Source organism: Anser anser (assembly GCF_964211835.1).
Source record: "Anser anser genome assembly, chromosome: 1".
Classification (NCBI taxonomy): Eukaryota; Metazoa; Chordata; class Aves; order Anseriformes; family Anatidae; genus Anser; species Anser anser.
The window spans coordinates 43,705,786-43,727,333 of NC_139720.1; the positions used below are offsets into that span (position 1 = coordinate 43,705,786).

General features: G+C 58.9%; 2 protein-coding genes across 5 annotated transcripts; one reads left to right on the forward strand and one right to left on the reverse strand.

The window, feature by feature from the left end:
- The first annotated feature begins 1,604 nt into the window (after window positions 1-1,604).
- Window positions 1,605-8,937, forward strand: CSDC2 (cold shock domain containing C2). Of its 4 annotated transcripts, none has more exons than XM_083799436.1 (4): window positions 1,605-2,951; window positions 6,093-6,341; window positions 6,448-6,570; window positions 6,834-8,937. In XM_083799436.1, the coding sequence occupies exons 2-4, from the start codon at window positions 6,166-6,168 to the stop codon at window positions 6,994-6,996; spliced, it is 462 nt and encodes a 153-aa protein (XP_083655562.1). In that variant the 5' UTR covers window positions 1,605-2,951; window positions 6,093-6,165; the 3' UTR covers window positions 6,997-8,937. The 4 variants fall into 4 exon arrangements, with proteins under 4 accessions (XP_083655562.1, XP_083655564.1, XP_083655561.1 ...); XM_083799438.1 differs by lacking the exon at window positions 1,605-2,951 and adding an exon at window positions 2,979-4,721; XM_083799435.1 differs by lacking the exon at window positions 1,605-2,951 and adding an exon at window positions 4,754-5,029.
- PMM1 (phosphomannomutase 1) lies at window positions 8,541-21,491 on the reverse strand. Its single transcript, XM_083799422.1, is given in 9 exon segments — window positions 8,541-10,642; window positions 11,167-11,282; window positions 14,073-14,148; window positions 14,973-15,072; window positions 17,481-17,572; window positions 18,073-18,149; window positions 19,194-19,311; window positions 19,401-19,475; window positions 19,477-21,491. Coding segments are annotated over 9 exon segments (846 nt in total). The 5' UTR covers window positions 19,546-21,491; the 3' UTR covers window positions 8,541-10,519.
- Window positions 21,492-21,548: the final 57 nt, after the last annotated feature.

Here is a 21,548-nt window from a genome sequence, read left to right on the forward strand (position 1 = left end):
CTAACGTTTTTCATGTCTCCAACAGCCCTGCCCTATCAGGGTGTGATGGGTGCCCCATACAAAGCAAACACGTCTCCCTTCAGCCTGATCCACAGCCCCGAATCCCAGCTGTGTGAGCTGTAGGTCTGTGAGACCTCCCTTCCTGCTGGTGTGTGTCTCACGGTTAGCTCTTTGGTGTCTCCTGAAGTGAGACACCCCTTCTGGGGCTGGGATGAGCATAATCCCTCCTGTATCAGCTCTCTGATTGCAAACAAGGGCTGAGCTCTGCAGGCTGTTCCTCCGCAAGGACAACAGGATCCCTCTCTACACCGTTACGTATTTTGGTGAAACTTGCAGGTATAGTTTTTGATACTGCTCTGGGGAAACAACTCAAATGTGGGGAGAGAAAGCTGGTGGCGGTGCAGTCAGAGCAGCTGTATTGCCTTAGGACACCAGGCTACAAGCACCACCAGAGCTGAGCCTATCTGGCGATTTCTCAGCCCCCACCAGCAAAGTCAAACACCGCAGGAAATGCCTTCTGCTCCGCAGGTAACCTCTCTGACTCCAAGCTGGTGCACGCCCGGGGCTTCGCTGATGTGACGGATGTTGGGCTGCTACCGGCTAGGTTTTTTCCTTGGAGGAATTCTGTATTTCCAGCAGCCCTTGTCATAAGCATTGTCTCTGATGTAAAAATACAAACCAAAGCCAAACTTTTCCCCGTAAAACATTGGTGTTGTCTCAACTCAGTCGCGGTAGCACTCAGCAGCACACTGTATCTCACACTGCAGTCGAGGTGCCCTGATGTTGGAGATGGTGTGAACAGCCCCGTCTTGCTGAGTGGTTTCTTTCTGTCCGAGTGGCACTGACACAAGGAATAGCCACGAATCCACAGGGCCCGCACACACGTTTCCGTACAGAACTGTGAAGTCTCCAGAGTCTCTCAGCAGCGCTGAGCCCCTGTGCCGGGGCTTTTCCAACAACCGGGAGCATGGATCTCAGTGGCTGTTTTTTGAAGCCTCAGCTGCTTGAATCGAGAGATCACAGAAGGATCTTTCTGCTGCTTAGGGAAAACCCTAGGTGTTTCTTATCCTCACAACTGTAGAGGAAACTTGAAAACACGATCTGAAGTTACCTGAAGGCTCAGAAACTGGGAGGAAAGCGAAAGGAACCCCCAGATTATTTTGCTTACGATCTCCTCTGCCTCCACATTCCCAGGGCTTGTGGGGAAAACTGGCTCAGGGATGCTGGAGGAGGTGAGCAGCAATTTGCATCGAGGCTGTTTCGGCCCGGCTTTGATTGACTCCAAAGGAATTACGTATCCTCTCACGTACAAAGACCTCAGCACTCCTGCCTTTGCTTCTGTCTCCGCAGGCGTCTCCAGCACCCCCACTCCCACTCCGTGATCAAAGCTTCCCCTCTTCTCCTTTTATCATTTTAACATGCTCTAGACTTCCTGCCTTCGCCACGGCAGCGCATGCCCGGAGCCACCTGCCAGCCGAGCGCACCTCGAGCTCCCTGCAGGAGCCCCTGGTGACTACGTGGGAGAGTCAGTCTGACGCTCGCCTCGGTCCGTGTTGTTTAACGCATGCATCTGGGCACGCGGTTAGCCCTGGTGTACAAATAAGGCGGGGAAGAAGAGGCATTTATGATATTCGCTGTACAAATATGAAAGAAAAGCAGGGGAAGAAGAGGGCATGTCCATGTTGCACGTCCCCAGCACTCCTCCAGCCTCCAGCTGCTTCCAGCTCCGCGCCCTCCGGGGCTGGCTGTGTCTGCTGGAGTTAGAGCTGCCGCAGGAGAGGATGGGCCATAGCTCAGGAGGAACTCAGACCAGAGGCTGAAGCAGGTGGCTGTGTTTCTCCTCCGCTTCTTTGGCAAGGTTTTGAAGGGCGGACTGGGCAGATGAGACTGTAGGCGGTGAACGGGACTTGTGTTTTGTCATGGAAAGCTGCTTGAAAAGCCCCAACCAGAGTGTGATGGGCAGTGGTGGAACCCACAGACGCGCCACCTTCCTGCTTCAAAATGAGGCCGGTATCACCCCAAATCCCCGATGCCTGCCCAGCCTGTTTTTAAAAATCTCTAGCAATGGAGAATCCAGCGCTTCCCCAGGCAATCTATCTGAGTAATTAACTGTCTGTTCTGTTAGAAAGTGTTTCCTAATGCCTAGCATCAATCTTGCTCCTTGCGATTTAAGCCCCATTACTCCCTGCCCTATCCCCAGCGGACACGGCGAACAATTGATTCCCGTCCTCGCTGCAGCCAGCGATCGCACCGCGCCGTGCCCCCAGGAGAGAAAGTGTCGGGCCGATTCGTTACGCTGCCTCTGCCTGCGGAGGTAACCCTCTCAAGCACAGCCCTGTCGGCGTGGGGCAGAGGAGAAAGAAAGGATCTTTCGGTATGGGGGGCTTGCCGTACGGCAGCGCTAGGGATGCGACGCTTTAAAGGCAGAAATGCCCGCAGCAGGGCTCGGGGAGATGTGGGGAGAGGCTCGACCCCTCTCTGGGGGCTCCAGTCCCCCGTCGCCTTGTCCCTGCAGCCTGCGGGGCTGCCCCGTGGCCGTGTGCGGCCGTGCCACCGACGTGGGCATGTGTCAGGAGGCACGGCCGGCGCGATGCGGGCCCTCCGTGCTGACCCCCGGCCCCTCCGGCCCCCCTCGGGCCTCTCGGTTAAGCCTGGCGCGGGGCTGACCGGCCTGATCCCTCCCACCTGCCCGCTCCCCCTGGCCTGGCCCTGACGTCAGGGAAGGCGTGCGGATGCGTGTGTGCGGGCTGCACATCATACACACATCAGGCACCGCAGAGACGTCGGGAGGCAGCCGGCAGCCAGCCAGCCGGCGAGAGAAAAGCCCCCGGAGCCGGGCTACATGCGAGAGCGCTGCTCCTCGCCGGGCAGCGGAGGAGCGCTCGCTTGTCCCCGCCGAGCGCTGATGCTCTGCAAGCCCCAGCTCCAGGGAGCCCCAAATTGCTGAGGAGGTAAGGGGAGGCACGATGGCCATCCAGCTCGCCCAGGCGATTGTAGCCGGAGGTTAAACTTCACGCACGGCGTCTGCTTTCAAGGCTGTGGGGTTTTTTTTGTTTGTTTTGTTCTTTTCTTTCTCTCCTTAGGCGGCGGAAAGGTGTGAGGGTGAAGTGCCGCTCCCCTCCTCCGTTTTGTTTATTCCCCACCAGCCTCCGAGACAATAACTCCTCCGGGGGTGGCAGCGCTGCATGGCCGCTGCTGCTGGGGGCAAAGAGCCGGGGCTTTGCCACGGAGGGCTGGGATCAGCTGGGAGCCAGCTCTCCGTTTGCTGAGAGTGGGGGGGAAGCGGCGGGCGAAAATCTGTCTCATTAAAGCGGGCTGCAGCTGACGGGGGCTTGAATCGGTGCTTCTTTGGGGCTGGCTGCACCATTCATTCCTGCAGACAGCAAGTTAGAGCCACAAAGGAGGGAGGAAGGACACGGATGAGGACATTTGCATGAGGTCTTTGAACAGACCCTACTCTAATCTGAAAATCAGCCAAGCCACAAACGACCAAATCTCACAAACGTGGTCTTTGGGAGCAATGATTATGCATATATGCTTAAAAGGTAAATCAAGCCTCCATGATGGCTTCTCCCCTTGCTTCCCCTTGGCTTCCAGCGGCCGCCTTGCTCTCCCCGTGGCCTTCCCGAGAACCCGGCTGCAGAGCACTGGCTAAGGGAGCTTTTTATAATCAATCCATAAAGGTGACATTCATATTTTAGCGCTAACCAGGCTGTATCGTAGGCGAGACTATCTCAGCAAAGAGCCTTGGAGTTGGGAGTGTGATTGGCTTAGATGGGGAGGGGAAGCTTTAAATGTGTATTCCCAGAAAACGCCTGGGCTCTTTTTCCTATAGCAATTCATCTCGGCGGAGGGGATTTTAGCACGCAGGGTACGTGAAGGAAATTGCTTGACTTGTAATTTAGCTCTTAATGGCATGATCCGGTAACCAAAAAAGAAGGGGGGGGGGGCAGCAGGCAAAGAGGCTTTCATTAGCATCGGACAGAGACAGCATTTATAAAAACCTGCGAGACGCCGGGGCTGCCATCCTCCTCTGAGGACGGGAGGATGCAGAAACGGAGCGCTCACCTCTGTCCTTAGGCAGCCTGCTGGCTCCCACCCCTTACTACAGCCCCCAGGAGAAGCCCTTTCCGGGTCCTTGGGGTTCTCCAGCGTGGGAATTAAGCCCCAAAGCTAAAACCTGTAATTTTGTGTCGAGCTCCGGCACTGGAGGGATGGGGCACCTGGGAGGCAGCTCCCCCGGGGTGGTGGCGGGCTGGAAAATCGCGTTGGCCACCGGGTGCCCTGGCAGGAGCGGGGAGGTGGTCGCCAGCGGCCAGCTGCGGAGCCGGGCTTTCTTTCAGAAATGTGGGTTTTTTGCTCTCGACGGGGGAGGCGAACCTGCAAACTCACCGGGCGCTAAACCGGAGGCACCGGCGGTCCCTGGGGATGGGGAAGACGTGGTAGGGAGAGGCAGGGAACAGCCCGCCTGAGGTCTCGCTGGGACATACGGGGGAGAAAATGACCCACATCGGCTGGGCGGGGATGCTCAGGAGCCCCCGGGGCCAGGCGGTGGCAGAGGGACACAGCGTGACACGCAGCGGCCCAGCCGGGTGGCAGAGGCATCACGTCCCGGAGCGGGGCGCGACGGCCCCCAGCGGAGCCCGTCCGTCTGTCCCGCGGGTCCCGGCGAGGAGAAGGAGCACAAAGACGAGCGGTGTGGGAGGGCCGACGGGCTGAGGGTGATTAAAGCAATTAAATATGTATCGTGGGGGACGCGGGGGGGGGGTTCTTCGCTGCTGCTGATGAACGGGGAGTGGCGAGGCCGGTGCCTCTTCAAAGGGCTCCTGCCCGGCTTCGGGGAGGGTGTGGAGTTAAACGGGGTCACGGCAGCACCCACGTCGGCGTGCCTGGGCTTAAAAGGAGGGAGGGAGGCAGCGATTTCCTCTGATAAACTGCAGACCTCTCAGCCGCTCGCGATGAAGGGGGCCCTTGGATCTGCAGATAAAAGCCGATGCGTCTCCTGCCTGTCTGCCTTAATTGGCCTGGGGTTTGTGTGCCGGCCCGTCAGCGCCCGGCTGGCAGCTCTGCCTGGAAACCTCCCCGGGGCGAAACGCGAAGGCGGCGCAGGGGTGCGCTGAGCGGCGGCCTCCCGGGGTGCCCCCGTTTCGTCCCCGCACCGCGTGGAGGCGTGCGGGGCAGGCGTGGGGAGGACGTGCCGGTGTCCCCCCTCCGCTTTTTGCTGTGGATTTGGTTTCTTCCGTCCCTTTGTTCGCTGCAGGGACGCGGATAGGGCAGGAAGCAGGGCTGTGCGCCCAGCACCCCGGGGTGCTGAGCTGCTGCGTGTCCCCGAGCATGGTGCCCCGTGCGCCCCTTCCCCGCTTTTTTGTTTTGCCTCTAAAAACGCTCCTGCCTCACAGCCCCACAGCCCGCGCAGCTGGGAGCTGCTCCTGCAGCCAGCCCCCGCGCGTACTAGCAGTTGGCTCGGGGCACAGGGTTCGGGTTAACGGCCCGCCGTTGTCCCCGAGCTGGTGGGCAAGCCGAAGGGCCTCGTCAGCGATAACCGGTGTCGCGGGAGCTGGGAGGGCAGGAGCACAGCGGAGGCTCGTGCCTCCGAGTGGGACCGTGGTGCGAAGGCCACCCCGCGGGTGAGGCTCTGCAAGGCTCCGAGGGGCAGCGGAGCCGAGGCTGGCCGGGGAAAGCAAACAGGGTGAGGGGAACAGGAGCCGCCTGCTCCCCCCCCAGCACGCCAGCTGCTCCAGAAACCTTTTCCCGTGTCCTTGCTACCTGCTTATTTTGGAGCGGAGGTGACCCCCTTCCGCACGTCCCCCCGAGGCCCCCGCATCTCAGGGGGCCGTGGATGAGTCAGAAAGCAGACTAAAACCTCTCCGGCTTTCCCTGGCGCGTGAAGTGCCCGCAGGCGTAGTCTCAAATACGCCGCATGCCCCGGTGGGGCTGGAGGGGTGGCGGGGAGGGGGGTCACCCGCGGGGTGCCGGGGTCCCCAGCTCGGGGCGAGGGACGCGGGTGAGCCCCGGGGCAGAGGCACCCGGCACTGGATCCCCTTCACCCTTTCAGCAGAAACTTGTAACCGCACCCCCCCCTCGCCCACCAGGTCGCAGGCAGCAGACCCCTCCCCGCCGCCCCCGCCGCCCGCCCCCAAGACGGAGGAGCCCCCAGCTCCCACCATGTCGTCGGAGCCCGGCGCCCCGCCGGCGGTGCCGCCCCTGCACTCGCCCAAGTCCCCGGTGTGGCCCACCTTCCCCTTCCAGCGCGAGGGCAGCCGCGTCTGGGAGCGGGGCAACCTCCTGCTGCGGGACCTGCCCAGCCCGCTGCCCACCAAGAGGACCAGGACCTACTCCGCGTAAGTACCCGGCGCGTGGCTGTGTCCTACCCCCAGAGAAGCCATTTCTGTGCTGACCCATGGCCACGAGCCACGCTGAGGCACCTCTGTCCTTTCCCTCCCGCAGGACGGCGCGCGCCTCCGCTGGGCCCATCTTCAAGGGCGTCTGCAAGCAGTTCTCGCGCTCCCAGGGCCACGGGTTCATCACCCCGGAGAACGGCACAGAGGACATCTTCGTCCACGTGTCTGAGTAAGTCCGCGTGGCGCCGGCTCACCCCGGGGGCGCTTGGGGGGACACCCGCGGGCTGGGGTGATGCTGTCTCCGTAGGTGGTGCTGTCTCCGTAGGGGATGCTCCGCAGGTGATGCTCTGTCCCTGTATATCCGAAAGGTGCAGGTGGGTTTTTCCCCCAAGGAGCAGCTCGTGGGTTGGGTGCCTCCTCGGTGCTGGGGGGTCCGGGACGGGGTTCAGCTCCCGGCCCCGGTCCCACCGCCTCCCCTCTCCTCTCCCGCAGCATCGAGGGGGAGTACGTCCCGGTGGAGGGGGACGAGGTGACGTACAAGGTCTGCCCCATCCCTCCCAAGAACCAGAAGTTCCAGGCGGTGGAGGTGGTGCTCACCAACCTGGCGCCCCACACGAAGCACGAGACGTGGTCCGGCCAGATCATCGGCTCCTAGGCGCCCGGGGGGGCCGACGGCCGCTTGCAGGGGGCGCGGGGGCAGCCGAGCCGGCGGCGGCGCCAGGGCCGCCCCCCAGCACGCAGGCGTCTGCGTTCGGTGTCTTTTCTAAGGTTACGGTTTCCTTTCTCTTTGTGTGTTTGTAACTGTCTTTCGAGGGGGCCGGGGAAAGCAGAGCCCTCCCTGCAGCCGCCCCCACCAGCTCCGGGGGCAGCCCCGAGCCCCACGTCCCCGTCCTTACAGCGTATCACTGTGCTGGGAAGGGGCGGCCGAGCCCCTTCTTGACCCCGTTCCCCTTGCCGGGCTTCAGCCACGCGGCTCCTTCGGGAGAAGGGTGACCCGATCCCGCCTCATGTTTTCGGTGTGTGTTGCTGTCACTGCCAGCTCGGGCCGTGGAGAAGGGGGCGTCGGGAGAAGCGGGCTCTGCCCCGACACAGGGCCTGGGGGCGAGCACTGGTTTGGTTGCCTTTCTCTTCCGTGGTGCCTCAGGGTTTGGGGGCCGGGTGCGCAGGGCCGGCAGGATGCGGCCAAGGAGAACATCGGAGCATCATCGGGCAGCACCGTGCTGCCCCGCCGCCTGAAACTGTGGGTCCCGGCTGAAGCCCCTCCTCCCTCGGAGTTAAACCTTTGTTCGGTCAAGCCACTGCAATACTGGAGTTAAAAAAAAAAAAAAGGGGTGGCTTAAAGGAAGAAAAAATGAGTTTTAAGGGAAAAACATCTGCTGGCAGGGCCCCGTGGTGCTCAGCGCTGTGTCTTTTCTGTGTGCCACGGAGGGGCCGGCAACGCACTGCCCTTGGACCGGAGCTGGTTCTGGGGAGATGGCTTTCTCCTCCTCTCGCTCCCCTCGTCACCCCAGACCCCCGTTGTCCTGTGTGTGCCTGTGTGTGTGTGCGTGTCCGTAGCTTGCCATGGGGCTGAAGGGTTTTTAGGTGGCCACGGGGCGAACACGGGCACGCCTTCCTCTGGTCGCGCCCTGCGCCAAGCCTCGGTGTAGACAGGGTCTCGTATATAAAGCACAAATTCGTTTTCGGTCCTCTCCGCCGTACCCTGGCCAGGTGGGCTGCTGCGGCCCCGGGGGGGAACGGGGAACGGGCACCGGGGGCTGCAGGACCCAGCTGCACCTCGCGCTGCCCCGAACCCAGACGTGGGGACTGGCCCCTTCCGCGCTGGCTCAGGCCCCAGGCAGTCAGCCTGGCCACGACAAACTGTTTGATTTTTTTATTATTATTATTTCTTTTTTTTTTTTTTGGAAAATAAACTACAACCCTAGACTCGGTGTTTTTACAACTCTGGTGTGGTTCCCGCCTGTCTGACCTTGTGTCAACCTTTGTAACATTGGCAATAAACCATTAAAAGTGACTTTCCCTTGAGCCCTGCTGATCCTGCCTCTTTGTTTGGGTGTGTGGCGGGGCGGGGCGCTGCCAGCTGCCCAGGCTCACCCCATCCCCACCACACGTTTCACCCCGACTTCCCTTCCTGCGACTCACCTGCACCCGCGCACAGCGCTCGAGGGCACAGCAGAGTCCATACAAAGCACACGCTCCGACAGCTGCACGTTGTGGCTTTAATAGGATTGATTCATATATATATATATTTATTTAATTAAATATATTTCTCGTTTAACAGTTGGTACCAGTCAGACAGGAGCCACCCGCCTCACGCAGACACAGAACCGTACGGCAGCACAGTCCCCGCCACATCCACTCGCTCACGCACACGTGTGGGAGAAACCCCCGCGGGGTCACGCTATGGGACAGGCGTGTGGAGGCCTCCCGGGCCCCAGAGGGCAGCAGGCACCTCTCTGCCTCTGGGAAACGCCAAAGAACCCAGCCAGAGCTATAGCAAGACAAGCAGGTTGTCCCCCCTTACAGCATGGTGGCCCTGGGGTGTCTCCACGGAGGTCACCTCAGCCCCCAGGGCCACCGTGGTGTCCTGCACCTTCACCACCACCGAGCTCTCCAGGGATCCTGCTGACTTGGAATAGATTTACAAGGAAAATAAACCAAACCCAACCAAACAAACAAAAACAAACACCCACACATAACCTGATCCTCAGTGAAAGCGAAAGAGGAACCACAAAAGACGATTCCTCCACGAAGGTTGCAGTGGAGGGCCAAGACAGTGGCCTGTGAAGAGGGTCCCCTGCATTCAGGCTTCTCCAACAGGCCCTCTTCTCCCACACAGATTTCGTGTGGGCAGAGAGAGGAATTTGTGCATTTGTTGGGGATTTCTGGATGCCAGGCAGACCGCTGCACTCATGCAAATCTGGTGCATTACAAACCCGCCGTGCCGAACATAAGAGGTACCGTCACACGGAGAAGCAAGCACCCCGACTGTGCTGGGCACACAGCACCCCTGCTCGTACCAGTACAGTGCCAAAGTCCACTCGGGGCCGTGCCCGTGGCGACGTGGGAGCCCTGCCCTGGGCGTAGGAGCACCAAGGTCTCGCCTGAGCAGCTTGGTCCCGTGGTTAGGTGGCAGCAGCTGAGAAACTTCTCTCTGCAGTCCAGATCCTGGGTGGGAGGCAAAGAGCAACGGGGCTGCGTGGACAGGTGCGTGGTGCAAGGAAAGCAGGAGAAAAAGCGAGAGAAAACAGGACCACGAGACAGCGACAATCCGGTGTCAGTGGCCGTGACACACTGGGAGGGAGTGGTGCGGGGCTCTTAAGGGCCAGGAACGAAGGCTGAGGTTTGGGTTTGCTACCCACCGAGACCCAGGAGAGCAGACGCGGGGCAGCTGCACTGGGGAACCTGCCCCCCTAAAGGTGACCGCACAAACCCAGCGCAAGGGAGGAGACGGGGTGGAAAAGCAGGCTTGGAGGGCACCGTTTGGTGTCGATCTCCGTTCGCACCAGGAACTAGATTTGGTGTGTCTTGGTACTCGTGGACACGCAGATGGGAAGACTGAGCACCAGCACGGGTTGCCCAGAGAGGTTGTGGAGTCTCCTCGCTGGAGACCTTCAAGAGGGGGTGCTCCCCTTCCTACGCGAGGCTCGGAGCCGACTGCCTCATCGGCCCTTCTCTTTGGAGCAGCTCCAGCGACTGCCTGGAGCCTGAGCAGACCCACCTTCCCGGGCAAAGGGGAGGGAAACGTGAGAAGTGTGTTCCCTTGCGCAGAAGCGTGGAGAGAAACAGAGTGAAAAAGAGAAGAAGGGAGCGAGGGGAAGGACGGACGGACGTACGGACACACAGGCAGATGCACACACGGCTATGAATGGCCCCTTCCAACGCGTTCAGGTCCCGCAGGCAGGTACTGCTGCCCACCGAGGCCCAAGCTGGCAAGAGAGAAGCTTTGCTGGCGGACGGACTGCCTGGTCCCACAAACCTCAGCCGGGAACGGGGCGTGCCGAAGGGCTGATCAACAGAGGCCCCCTCCTGCACGCCCACCCGCACTCACACGTTAGCTAACTCCTGACCAGCTCCGGAAAGTGTTTTTCAGTCTAACCCTGAGCAGATTCCTCAAATGAAGGTGCTTTTCCTCGTGGGGGGAGAAAGAGGGGGAGAGGGCTGCTGTGCCCTCGCAGTCAGTACTCATTCGCTCTCTCTGGAAAGAAGATTTCGCGGCACCGCTGGACCGTGTCCTGGGGGGACTGGACACTGTGCCCCACCGTCCGGGGATCGTCATAGATTTCATAATCATTCCCTCCCTGCAGGGGAAGAGAGAACAGGGAAAGCGTTAGCAGAGTCTCACCGGAGCCACCTCCTCCGAGGCTCCACGTGGCGCTCTGCCCTGTACGGAGCCTCCATTTGCTGCTGCGCCGCAGCCTCCCTGGCGCCGGGCTGGGAGCCAGCAGCACCAGCGGCTGTGACAGGCAGGGACCCTGCTGGGGACGGGCTGCTGGGGCTTTGAGGCTCTTGGCCGCCAGCTTTGTTGGGGGCTGTACCCAGAGCCCTGCTCCCTCCCTCTCGCGTCTCCTCTCCTGTGCCATGGGAGGAACGAGCGGAGAAAGGATGGGGAAGGTCCCAGCCCAGCAGAGCTCTGGACCCGCTCCCCAGCACAGTGCGGCACAAATGAATTTCTGCACGACCCAGCGGCCGCAAACACCCATGGCCACGTGAGAGCATCTCTCCCTCGTGCACCACCAGAGGTCTGTGTCGGCCGCCGTGCCGCGGGCAGGCCAGGCCCGAGGAGGGAAAGCAGCCGTCCGTGGGGCGTGCGGGGCGTACTCACCGGGGTCGTCTCGTTCCCGAAGAAGTGGATGGTGTCAAACCTCTCGTCGTCGAGCACGTCGAGGCAGTAGCGCTTGTCCCAGCCTTCCGGGAAGACGTCAAAGCTGATCATGCCGCCTGCCAGCAGAAGGGAGGGCATCAGCAACGTGGTGGGGACGCGGTGGGGTGTCCCCTGCCCCGGGAGAGGGCTGGATGCGAGCGGGGAGCCCTCCCCACGCAGTGGCCAGGCACCAGCTCTGCCTTGTGGCTCGCTGGCACGGAACTGGGAGGGTGGCAGATGCTGTTCCTACGACAGCAGCCCGAGTGACATCAGCGGGGCTGGGTGACAGCAGCGCGGCCCCGGGACTGCGGCCACCAGGCACCAGCGGGCTGCAGGGGGAAGCCGAGCCGGCGGGGGGCTGTAAGAGAGGCACCTGCTGGAGGAGACCTGGGGTTATGCCTTGCAGAGAGCATCGGCGTGTCCTGCGTGCCCGGGGGGGGGAATCAGGGGACAAAGCACGTTATCAGAAACTGGCACAAAGCACTTCCCAGGCTCCTGCATGACGCCACTGATGCTGCTTCACCCTGAGGGCCCGGAGCGCCTGGCACCCTGCACACACGCAGCCAACCCCGCGCATGGCACTAGGGGAGCTTTCCTGGAGAGCACGCGTACGTGTGCACGTGCACGCACCGCCACCGTGTTTTGTAAACAGGTGAGAAACAAGCCCTCAACAACCCTTTGGTCCTCATCAGGCAAAATTTACCCCAGCACTGCTGCTGCCTTTTGGGGGAGCTCCAAGGCAGCGCCTTCCCCTGCCCTCTTGAGCTGCTCCCTGCTGCAGGCACAGCCTGTGGGGCCAGTCCTGTCCTATCCCTGCTCCAACACAGAGAGGACACGCTCCTGTCAGAACACGACCGAGGGCACCTGGATGTCTGGGTCTCGCTCGAAGTCAGGAGGAACAGGGATCTGAGCCGGGACGTGCCTCCCCCTGCCCAGTTCAGATCCCTGCTCCCCTTGGTTTCACGTGGGGTGACGCAGTCCGCCTGCTTCCCCAGGCAATGTGCTGGGCCACCAGCAGCCATGGAGTTTCCCACTCGCTTCACGAATAATAATCCTGCCTCTCCTAGGAAGCGGGTGAGCAGGCAGTTACCCGCAGGGGAAGGTCCCTGCTGGAGGAGAGGTGCCGATCCCCCAGGCTGTTCAGAAGCACACGTACGGATGCCGTGCTCCTCTCCCCCCTGGCTAGCTGAGATGTCCCCGCTGGTTTGGGGGCCCTTCCCTGATGCTGGCCCGTCAGGCAGAAGGAGCCTCTGCAGGACAGGGTGCCCTGGGCAAGGCTCTGCAGTACTCAAGGGAGCAAATGTCTTGTGAGATCAAGTGCCCTCCTACAAAAGAGCAGGAACTGAACTTGGTTGCCCATTTCCCAGAACAGAACAGTGTCCTCATTAAAAGTCTTCCCTTTTTTTTTTTTTTGTATCCAAAGCCATTTACCTATGAAGAATGCTGCATTTCGTTGTGTTCTGTCCTTTCAAAAAGAGCTGGGCAGCAAGGAGGGCTCCTGATGCCAGCTGGAATGGGTAAGGAAATAGGAGAGGGGAGAGAGGCCTGGTGTCGGGGACACCAAGCACCTCGTCTAGGCAGAGCATGGGTCTGGGGAGCTGCAGCAAGATCTGCCACCACCTTGCACCCTCCGCAGCCTGGGACAAGGCACTCAGAGCCAGCTTGCCCCAACAGCCCTGGTTTTGGATGCCTGACCTGAGACACCCGACGCTTTCGCTGCGGAGGAGCTGGGGTCCTGCAGCTCCCATTGTCTTCATGCTTTTACACGACAGGACCGGGCTCTTCGTGGCGGCTTCCCAAAGTCAGAGGAGAAAGGCCCATTGTTCTGCTCTTGTCCCCTGCGCCCGAGGGACACGGCTGCGGGGCCTTTGTCTTTCTCTGCTATGACAAATGGTCTGTGTCAATGCTGCAGGCAGCACGAGATACACTCGGTAGGACGCTAAAGGGAGAGGCAAAGCGAGGCTCTCAGGATGAAAGCCCCTGGAGGACCAGAGGGCCAGACAGCACTGTCAGACAGAGGGTTCAAGAGCGGAGTGTCACATGCCATGTCCTGGCCTTGTCATCCCCTTGCCCTTTGGCTAGATTTCCACGTGGCACCTTCTTAAATTACACACACCTACCTGTTCTGTGCAGGGTCGTCTTCTGGCTTCAGCCCCATCCCTTAGCTAACCTCATTTTCCAACCCGTCCTGACCAGATTCCCAAGGCTGCTCAAGCCCCTCCTTCAGCTCCTTGCCTTTGGTAAGCTGGCTGTAAAAGTGCGCCTCCACCCCAAGACACGGCCCTGCAAAAGGCCACGGCACAGGGCGGCAAACTCCTTGCCTCTCGGCAGCTCTTCTGCCAAGAAGAAAGATGTTTCCCTGGCAGCCAGGCTTCCAAACAAAACTCCAGCGCTGAGAAACACGAGATCCCTTCCTCTCTTACACCCCTGCATTCCTCGAGGAGCCTGTACAGAGGACTGAATGTGCCTGGAGCTCTGCTGGCAACCCTGCTGCTGGTGCTTGAGCCAGAACAGACCTCCTGCCTGCGCAGGGGTGGGCTCAGCACAGCTAACTGGAATAAGGCACAGATAATGTCACGGGACAGAAACCAGTTGGTTTGGATGGTTCCCAGAGAGGAAAATCTACAGCATGGTTTATTCTCTGCCATCGACCTGCTGCAAATGCGAATGTGACACCCTCGCAGCGGCTCTCCAGGAATAGAAGCTTGCTGAGCTCTTACCAGGGTCTCCCTGGGGAGCAGAGCTTCAGTGTTCACCTAGCCGGGCCCCCGAAGGGAACAGCCTGGATTCCTGCTCCCCTTTCCACAATTTTAAGGGAAACACAATAAAGAGGCCAAAGCAAAGCCAGGGAAGCCTCCTCTACTCACCTCGAGAGAAACGCAGGCCCTTGCCAGCAAACTCCCTCTGCAAGGCTGCCACAAACTTCTCCCGGATCCGCTCCTTCTGCAGAGGAGAAGAGGAAAGAGAAGGGTTTGAGTAATTAGATGATGACACTCTGCTGAAATACACCGCAAGCTGTCTCCTGGGCAACTCTGGCTTATCGCTGTGCTCTGATCACACTTCACATTCCCACCTTTTTTGAGCCCCTGGAACAAGGGACTTCCCCGTGCTCTTCAGGGTCCTGAATGGATGTCGTGGTCTTACTGCCATCAGTTCCCTGCTGTCTGAGCCTCTCCTCCTGGCTGCTCTAACACCATTTAACCAGCTTTCACCAGTCCTGCTTGATGTCTGCCTATAGACACTAGCTCAGGGCAGCTCCAGCAGGCTACTGGGAGCAGCAGATCTGCCCAGCACATTTGCCATGGCTCTCCCGGTCTGAAGAGCCCCTTAGTTCCAGCTCTCTTATGGGTGGGAGAGAGGGAAAAAGAAGACAGATGCTGGGCCACCCTGGAGGGTGAGCTAGGCTAGGAAGTTTAGGGCTCTTTCTGAGGCTTGCGGTGGAATTCTACCTTTGATTACCATAAACAAGGAAACACCCTGTGAAATACATGTTTTATTCCCAAGGGGCCTCCCACAGCACAAGGAATACTGCTGGCAACCCCACTGCACTGGTAGACCCCAGTTAGGTCAAATTCTTTCTTTTATTTATGTCTCTCTTTGGGTTTTCTGCCTCAAGTCCTGTCTCCACCTTGCTGCCTGCTTTGGCCTGGTGCACAGCTTGTAGCTGGCCTCCCTTCTCCCCGGGAAGGGGGAAGCACAGAAGACCTGAGGTCTGTGAACAGCGCAAAACCACCAAAAGGGAGGGTGAGCCCAAACCCAGCCTGTACCTTGTCCAGCTCGGAGAACTCGATTCGCTCCTCCGGCGTGCAGCTCCGTCCGATGGGGGAGATGTTCAGCATCCCATTGCGAAACTCAATGAAGGTTCCTCTGTGTGTGGGCAAGAGCACGAGGTTACTGGCGGGATTTACAGGGGCTGGGAGAGGAAAAAAAAAAAGGCTTTTCCAGGGAAACGGCTGCTCAGTGAGGCATGCAGTGTCCGCAGGGACACGCAGGAGGAGAGGAGCCATGCCCCCAAATGGGTGCTCGTGCTTCAGGTGTGCAAGAGCTTCTAAGGTTGCCCAAGAGCCCTGTTTCAGCAGGCAGAGACCAGGCGTCAACAACTACTGAAGGTCTCCAAGGGACAGTTTAATAAAAAGACTGCAAGAGAAGAGGAACAAACAGTTATTGTGCCCTGGGAACGGGCTGGAAACAATGGGCTTAGGTGAGATAATAGGAAACATTTTGTGATGTTGTAATAGCTGCAAGGACAGCTGTTGCCTGGACTGGATCAACCGCTTGGCGAGACTGTGGCATCTCCACCCCTGGAGGCCTTTACGAAAAGTTCTCTGCGTTGGTCTGTGTGAAGCTGGCAGTAGCTTGGGGCAGGGGGAAGGAGCAGGTCAGTGTAACGCGCTGCTGATGCAGGGCAGCAGGCTGATGAGCAATCAGAACCTCCTTGTGAGACACCGATCAGGCAGGCCCCTGCAGGGCCTTCGCGTCTCCCCTTTGACACCCGCGCCTTTGGCTGTGATTCCGATCAAAGCTTGCACAAACAGCACCCAGCTCCCTGCCTGACACCCTCGCCTCGCGCTGGCATTACTGCTCCGCCAGTTCCTTGGTGGGCTGGTTCAAACCACTAAGCTGGCACAAAACTGCTCCCATTCTTTCCTCTTGGCTACAGGCGGTTTTGTTGGCTTATCACCTCGGAAGAGCGCGCTGAGGGTTCAGACAAGTACCAGCACTGGCGCACAGGAGGGGCAGAAACAACGTAGAGCAAAACAGAAACAAATCGGCAGCAGTGCCGGTTTGAAAATAGATTAAAACTCTTGCAGAAACCTACCCGGAGCAGGAAGATCCCCTTCCTTGTCCGGCTGAGGAGCCCTGAGCTCCCTAAGCCTCTAACATCCCTCCCAGCTGTCTGCTGTTTCTCTGTGATAAAGCGCTTACCCCGGGGGAAAAACTCTCCCCCTCCTGTCTCGTAGCACGGAGAAGAACTGCCTGCGGAAAGGACACACAGGCAGCCATGCCTGAAGCCTGCGGACAGCATCCCTGCAGCACCGAGCGTTTATGGCTCCATGCCCAGGGCCAAGACTCGGGAGACGTGGGTTAAAGTCCTTGCTTTGTTAGAAATCCCATAAGCCTAAATCCACGGAGGCACTTGGGAGCTGAAACCTCACTGGGTTGAGCAACCAGACAGCAGTGAAGCAACCAAACAGCCTTGAGGGTTCTGGGTCCCAGCCCACAGTTTTGGGGGCATGTTTGGCCAGCTCTCCTGTCGCAAGGAACCACGCTGGCCCCTCTCAGCAGTGCTCACGTTGCCACGTGGTGACTCACATCAGGAAACCCATCTGGATCACAGGTTAGCAACTTTCTTTCAGCAACTGCATTTCAAGCAGATCGCTCGCCTCGGGTTCACCGTACAAGCACTGGCGCTGACACGAGGGGGAGAGCAGGAACAAAACAGCCAGAGGCGAGGGGAGAGCAGAGCTGCTTGGCAGTGCTGGCTTCAAGTGTTTGTGAAACTGTGGTCTGAGGGGTGGTTTGACATTACACCCAGACTGGTTTAGCTGCAGGCTGTCTCTGAAAGAGGTCCTTCTGCTCTCCCCTTCCATGTCATCTTTTTTTCTCCTCTCTTTTTTTTTTCTGCTGGATCCAGCAATGACATGATAGCAAGCTGATACAATGGAAAACTACCCTTTTCTTTCCTTGTGGTGGACTAGTTTTCCTTCAGACCAGGTGTACCAACCCAACTCTCCCTTTAACTGCGGGATCTCATGATGGGGAAGCAAGCAGGAACACGTGGTTGGCTGCAGAGCATGACCAGCCCTGTTACTAGTGGCTTCAAGTGACATTAGGTTAGACAGAGCATGAGACTGTGTTTAGTCTCCGTACCCTCGCATCTTGAGACTCATTGTTTGTCTGTTTGGAACCTTACACGACCAAAAGTGCCTGATGCCCTGACCAGCAACTAGCTGTTACCACTGTCTTAAATCAGATGCATGCAGTAGCTGTACCCTGCTTCCGAGGGAAGAAAACCTGAGGGGGAAAGCGCAGGCATTATGCTAAAAAACAGTGCAGACACTCCAGAAAAAAGGCCCTCCTAGATTATTTGCCTACAGTGCCTAGCTCAAGGGGGCAGTGATCCTATACAGGGCCCCTAAATACTACAGTACAACCTGTAAGACCTGGAGCAAAGACAAGCTCAGTAGCTCAGCTGTTCTTACGACAGCTCTGGGGTCCACAGCTCCCTAGAAATCAGTGACACAACAGACATTTGCACAGGCTCAGTCCTTTACCGTTTCTTGGGCAGTTTCAGCAGCGCCATGTAGTTGAGACAGAAGTTGATGAGATCTTGCAGCAGCTCCTCTCCCAAGTGGTCCTGGATGGCCTGTGGGAGGAGAAGGGGAGTGAGGAAGAAGCAGGAGCACATGCAAAACCAAGGTTCCTGCTATTCTGTCAGGAAGAAAGGACCACTGGAAAATGGCAAGGCTTTTTTGGACTAGGCCTTTCTACCAAGTGTGGATGGCATGCAGTGAGGGGACCATAAGACAGCAGGAGTGGGGCAGTTTTTTTCCTGTGTGTTGCTTGGCTCTTCTGCCCCACAGGAGCACAAACCACCGAACCTCTCCTGGGGCTAAGCAGCTGCCACGGCTGTGGTGGCCCTTGGACAACCATTAACTCAGCAGCTACGTGACGGGGGGGGAGTGCGGGCTCCAGCCCCTGTTCCAACCCAAAAACGTGAACAGGAGGAGTGGAACATTCAAATCTGGCTGCTGGGGAGGGAAGACGAGGCTGCCCACTTGCATGCAGCCAGGCACTACTCCCCATGGCGCTCAGGAACGCAGGGATGAGGAAGGAGAGCTGTGTTTGCACGAGGAGCCGGCCTACCTGCTTGGAGACCAGCTGCCCGTTCTTGTACTGCACGGTGCCATTCTCTGCGAAGACGTAGTCAAACTTACTGATGACTGAAAGGGAGGAAAGGAAAGAGAAAAAACGGATGCTGCTTCAGCCCTCGGCTAGGAAAAGGGGCCAAGCAGAGAGAGAAGCGCTGGCTGGATCCAGGACCCAGCGTGCTTTCCTCCAGGCGCCTTCACAGCGCACGTCTCACAGCACCCAGCACCCAGGCAGCAACCCTCAGAGCTCCCAGCACGTGGGAGAGGCCGCTATCTCCAGCGGGCAGGGGGGCAGCTGACGCAGACGGGGGAAGCGACCTGACTGGGGTCACAGACTGAATCAGTGGCAGACGGAAGATAAGAGCTCCAAAATGTCAGGCTTTCAGCCACGTGCGCGTTACCCTGCGCTCTCCCCCCCAGCTGCCGGGGTGCTCCGGTGATGCAGTTATTGGTTATCTAACCCCGGCCCCTCCTGGAAGCAGTAAACAGATTGCTGCTGACTCAGCCATCAGTGCCACGCTCCCCTGAGCCACGCAGCCGATCGCTGCTAATGAGGCAGAAGAAAGACCTTAGAACTCGGCTGCGTGTTTGGCATCGATCTCGGAGATGGAAAACAAGGCGGAGGGAGGAGAGGCTGCCTGCCCTGCCCTCCTGGTCCATCCTCTGCCTCGCGTCCTGCCCGGCTGGCGCCCGGCTTGCCCCCTGCGCGGCTGGTGATGCTGCGGGTGCGCTGGCAAGCAGCTTGGGCAGCCTCTCCTCCCATCCACTCGGGCTCTGAAGGCAACCAGCGACCCATCGGCCAGCTAACGGGTGGGCTACATTCGCCAAGGGCTGCCAAGAGCCGCAGGAGCCTGGAAGGAGCTCCCGGCCGCTCCGGCAGCGGCTGCGGCCCTGGATCGCGCCCAGCAGTGGAGCTGGCGGCGTGGGCTGGAGCATCCCTGCCTGCTGGGCTCTCCGAAGGGCAGCGGGAGCCGGCCTTCGAGCGGCGGCTCCTTGGGCAGCCCAAGGGCAGGCTCGGGGTCCCCTTGCTGATTTGGGGCACGCGGGAGCCCCCCGAACCTAAGCAGTACCCCCGGCGCAGGGCTACCGAAGCGGGTGGGCTGCTGCACGCCTCACCTTCGTCCCCCTCGCCCAGCTGCTCGGCGATCTTGGAGTAGTCGGAGCCGCCCACCACGCCGATCTGCACCCTGCCGCGCAGCTCCTGCAGGAACCGGTCCACCTCGGGCTCGATTTTCTGCGGGAGCGGGAGGCAGACGAGGGTGAGCCCGCAGGGCCGAAATGGCGGACAGGCAGCCCCCCCCTCCACCCGGCGGCCCCCCTCACCTGTCGGGCCGGCGTCAGGGTCCCGTCCACGTCGAAGAGGCACAGCACCCGGCCCCGAGCCGCCGCCATCCCCGCTGCCGCCCTCTGTCAGCCCGCCCGGCGGCCCGGTGGGCGGCCCGGGGGCGGGACCGCGCCGCGGCGCCATCTTGTGGCCGCCAGCATTGCCGGGGCTGCCGTGCTGCAGCAGGGGGCTTGGCGGCGGGCTGTCAGGCCTCGGGCGGCTGGTCCAAGGTGGGTTTGGGTTTGATTTTAGGATTATGGCCCTTTATAGGGCTTGTCTATGTGCAATGACACATATCCATCTCTTCTGTGCAGCAAAGCCGTGCCCTTACTCCCAGGGCTCTCAAAAGACAGCCATGGAGTCAGACGCACAGCGAACTCCCGGCATTCAGAAATACAAGCCATTTCTTGTTTATAAGCCACAACGTGGTACAAAGACAATACCTCCCCTGTCCGGGTGGAAGAGGCATGGTGCTGGGAAAAACTGCCAGCTCGCTCCCCTCGCGGCCCTGGAGATGTGGCAGCACTTTGGTTACCGCTGTAGCCCAAGCTGACCCTATGGTCTGTCCTCCTGGCAGCTCCCCTAGGGCATCCCAAACAGTGTGCTCAGCCTCGCAGTTATTTTGGGCCAAGCTGCTTCCCGTGAGGACTCCTGGACACCACCGTCTCTCTGCAGTCTCTTGGCTGACCTTGTGCTTGCACAAGCTGGGCGCTCACCCCTTCACCCAGTTGGACTAAAAACATACCCCTGCACATCTACGTTTTATAGTACAGCACGAGGAAGAGGGCAGGCTCTCAACCACATCTGGGTCTGGATTTAATAAAAAGGACGTGGTCTCCCCTGGGATCTTTGTGCTATCTCGCCTTGGCATCTGAGGCCACCACAGGCTTCTGCTGCAGAGGACGCATGTACGGGCACCTTTCCCCTCAGGCACCCAGCCGAGACTCATCTCTCCCCCCACGGGGCAGCAGACAGCCGTCGGAAAGGCACCTCCGTGGACCTGTCCCCGCTCGGTGCCCGGGGGAGCAGGAGCAGCTCTGTGCTGCACACCGCAGCGCTGCCGCCCCGTGGCACTTGCCGGAATTAGGAGGGCCACCAAAGCGCCGGTCAGTTTTCTGAACGCCTACGAAATCGGCTCTAAGCCACCGGTAGAGCTTTCCAAAATCTGACCTACCTGCTGTGCTTTTTCCAGCTTATTATTTCCGTCGTGCTGCTTTACGAAGTCTTTTCAAGTCTACAGCATGCCAAACCATCTCCCTCGGCACCTTTATTGCCATTTACCATCAGCTGGTGAGGGTCTGTGCTACTGTGGTTTCCCCCAGAGCAAAAAAAAAATCACCTGGGTTAGCTCTGAGAACAAGTTCCTGTGGCTGTTCCAGATATTTAATACTTCAGAGACCTGCTTAGCTCCTCCCTTGATGCATTCCCTCACTTGCGACTTGGACAGCAGCAGCTGCTGTGGATGAAAGCTCCGTAACCAGCAACAAGAGCAGGTATTTTGGTCCAAGCTTTGACGGTGTCTGTGAGCACTGTACCTTCTGACTAGGGCTGCTATTACGGTCAACATCTCCCTGTTGTACTCATTCCCAGATATTTTACCTGGGGCTAATACTTGAAAGTAAACCAGCACCCCATCTGAAGAATAGACCAAAATAACCGCAACCATGACCATGAACCTTAGCTAAAGCCCCTTTCCATATTACACCCATACAGACTGCTGTACAAACAGTAAGCTGCGTGGTTCAGCACGTGGATGCCATCAATAAGTGTCCAAAAGCCCATACTGAAATAATTTCTTACCCAAAGCCCCATCTTTCCTCTACTTTTTAACAGCCTACCAGCAGAAGCATGATGGATGCTGCTACATAACCCTCACCCATTTGTGCTCTGCAGCTCCAGAGGAACCCAGGAACAAAGCCTGCTTCTTAAGGCTTCTTTCTTCCTTTCTAAAGTAGTAGCATTGAAACAAGCAGGAAGAAAAAAAATAGAGCCTTTTGTTATGCTTAAGCTCTTTCGGGCCTCTTCTTCAACAGCACACATCAGGTATTTCGTTCTTGAACACTTAAATGAGCAATGGCTGTACAAAATCTGTGCTGACAAACCGCCTACTGTCTGACCTTTATTTAGCTCATCCAAGCTGCGCCAGC

Coding starts and splice junctions, on each gene's coding strand:
- CSDC2 (XM_083799435.1), top strand. CDS start 4,785: ATGAACGGGGAGTGGCGAGGCCGGTGCCTCTTCAAAGGGCTCCTGCCC. Junction 5,030..6,092: donor TCTGCCTTAATTGGCCTGGG/GTTTGTGTGCCG, acceptor CTCGCCCACCAG/GTCGCAGGCAGCAGACCCCT. Junction 6,342..6,447: donor AGGACCAGGACCTACTCCGC/GTAAGTACCCGG, acceptor TCCCTCCCGCAG/GACGGCGCGCGCCTCCGCTG.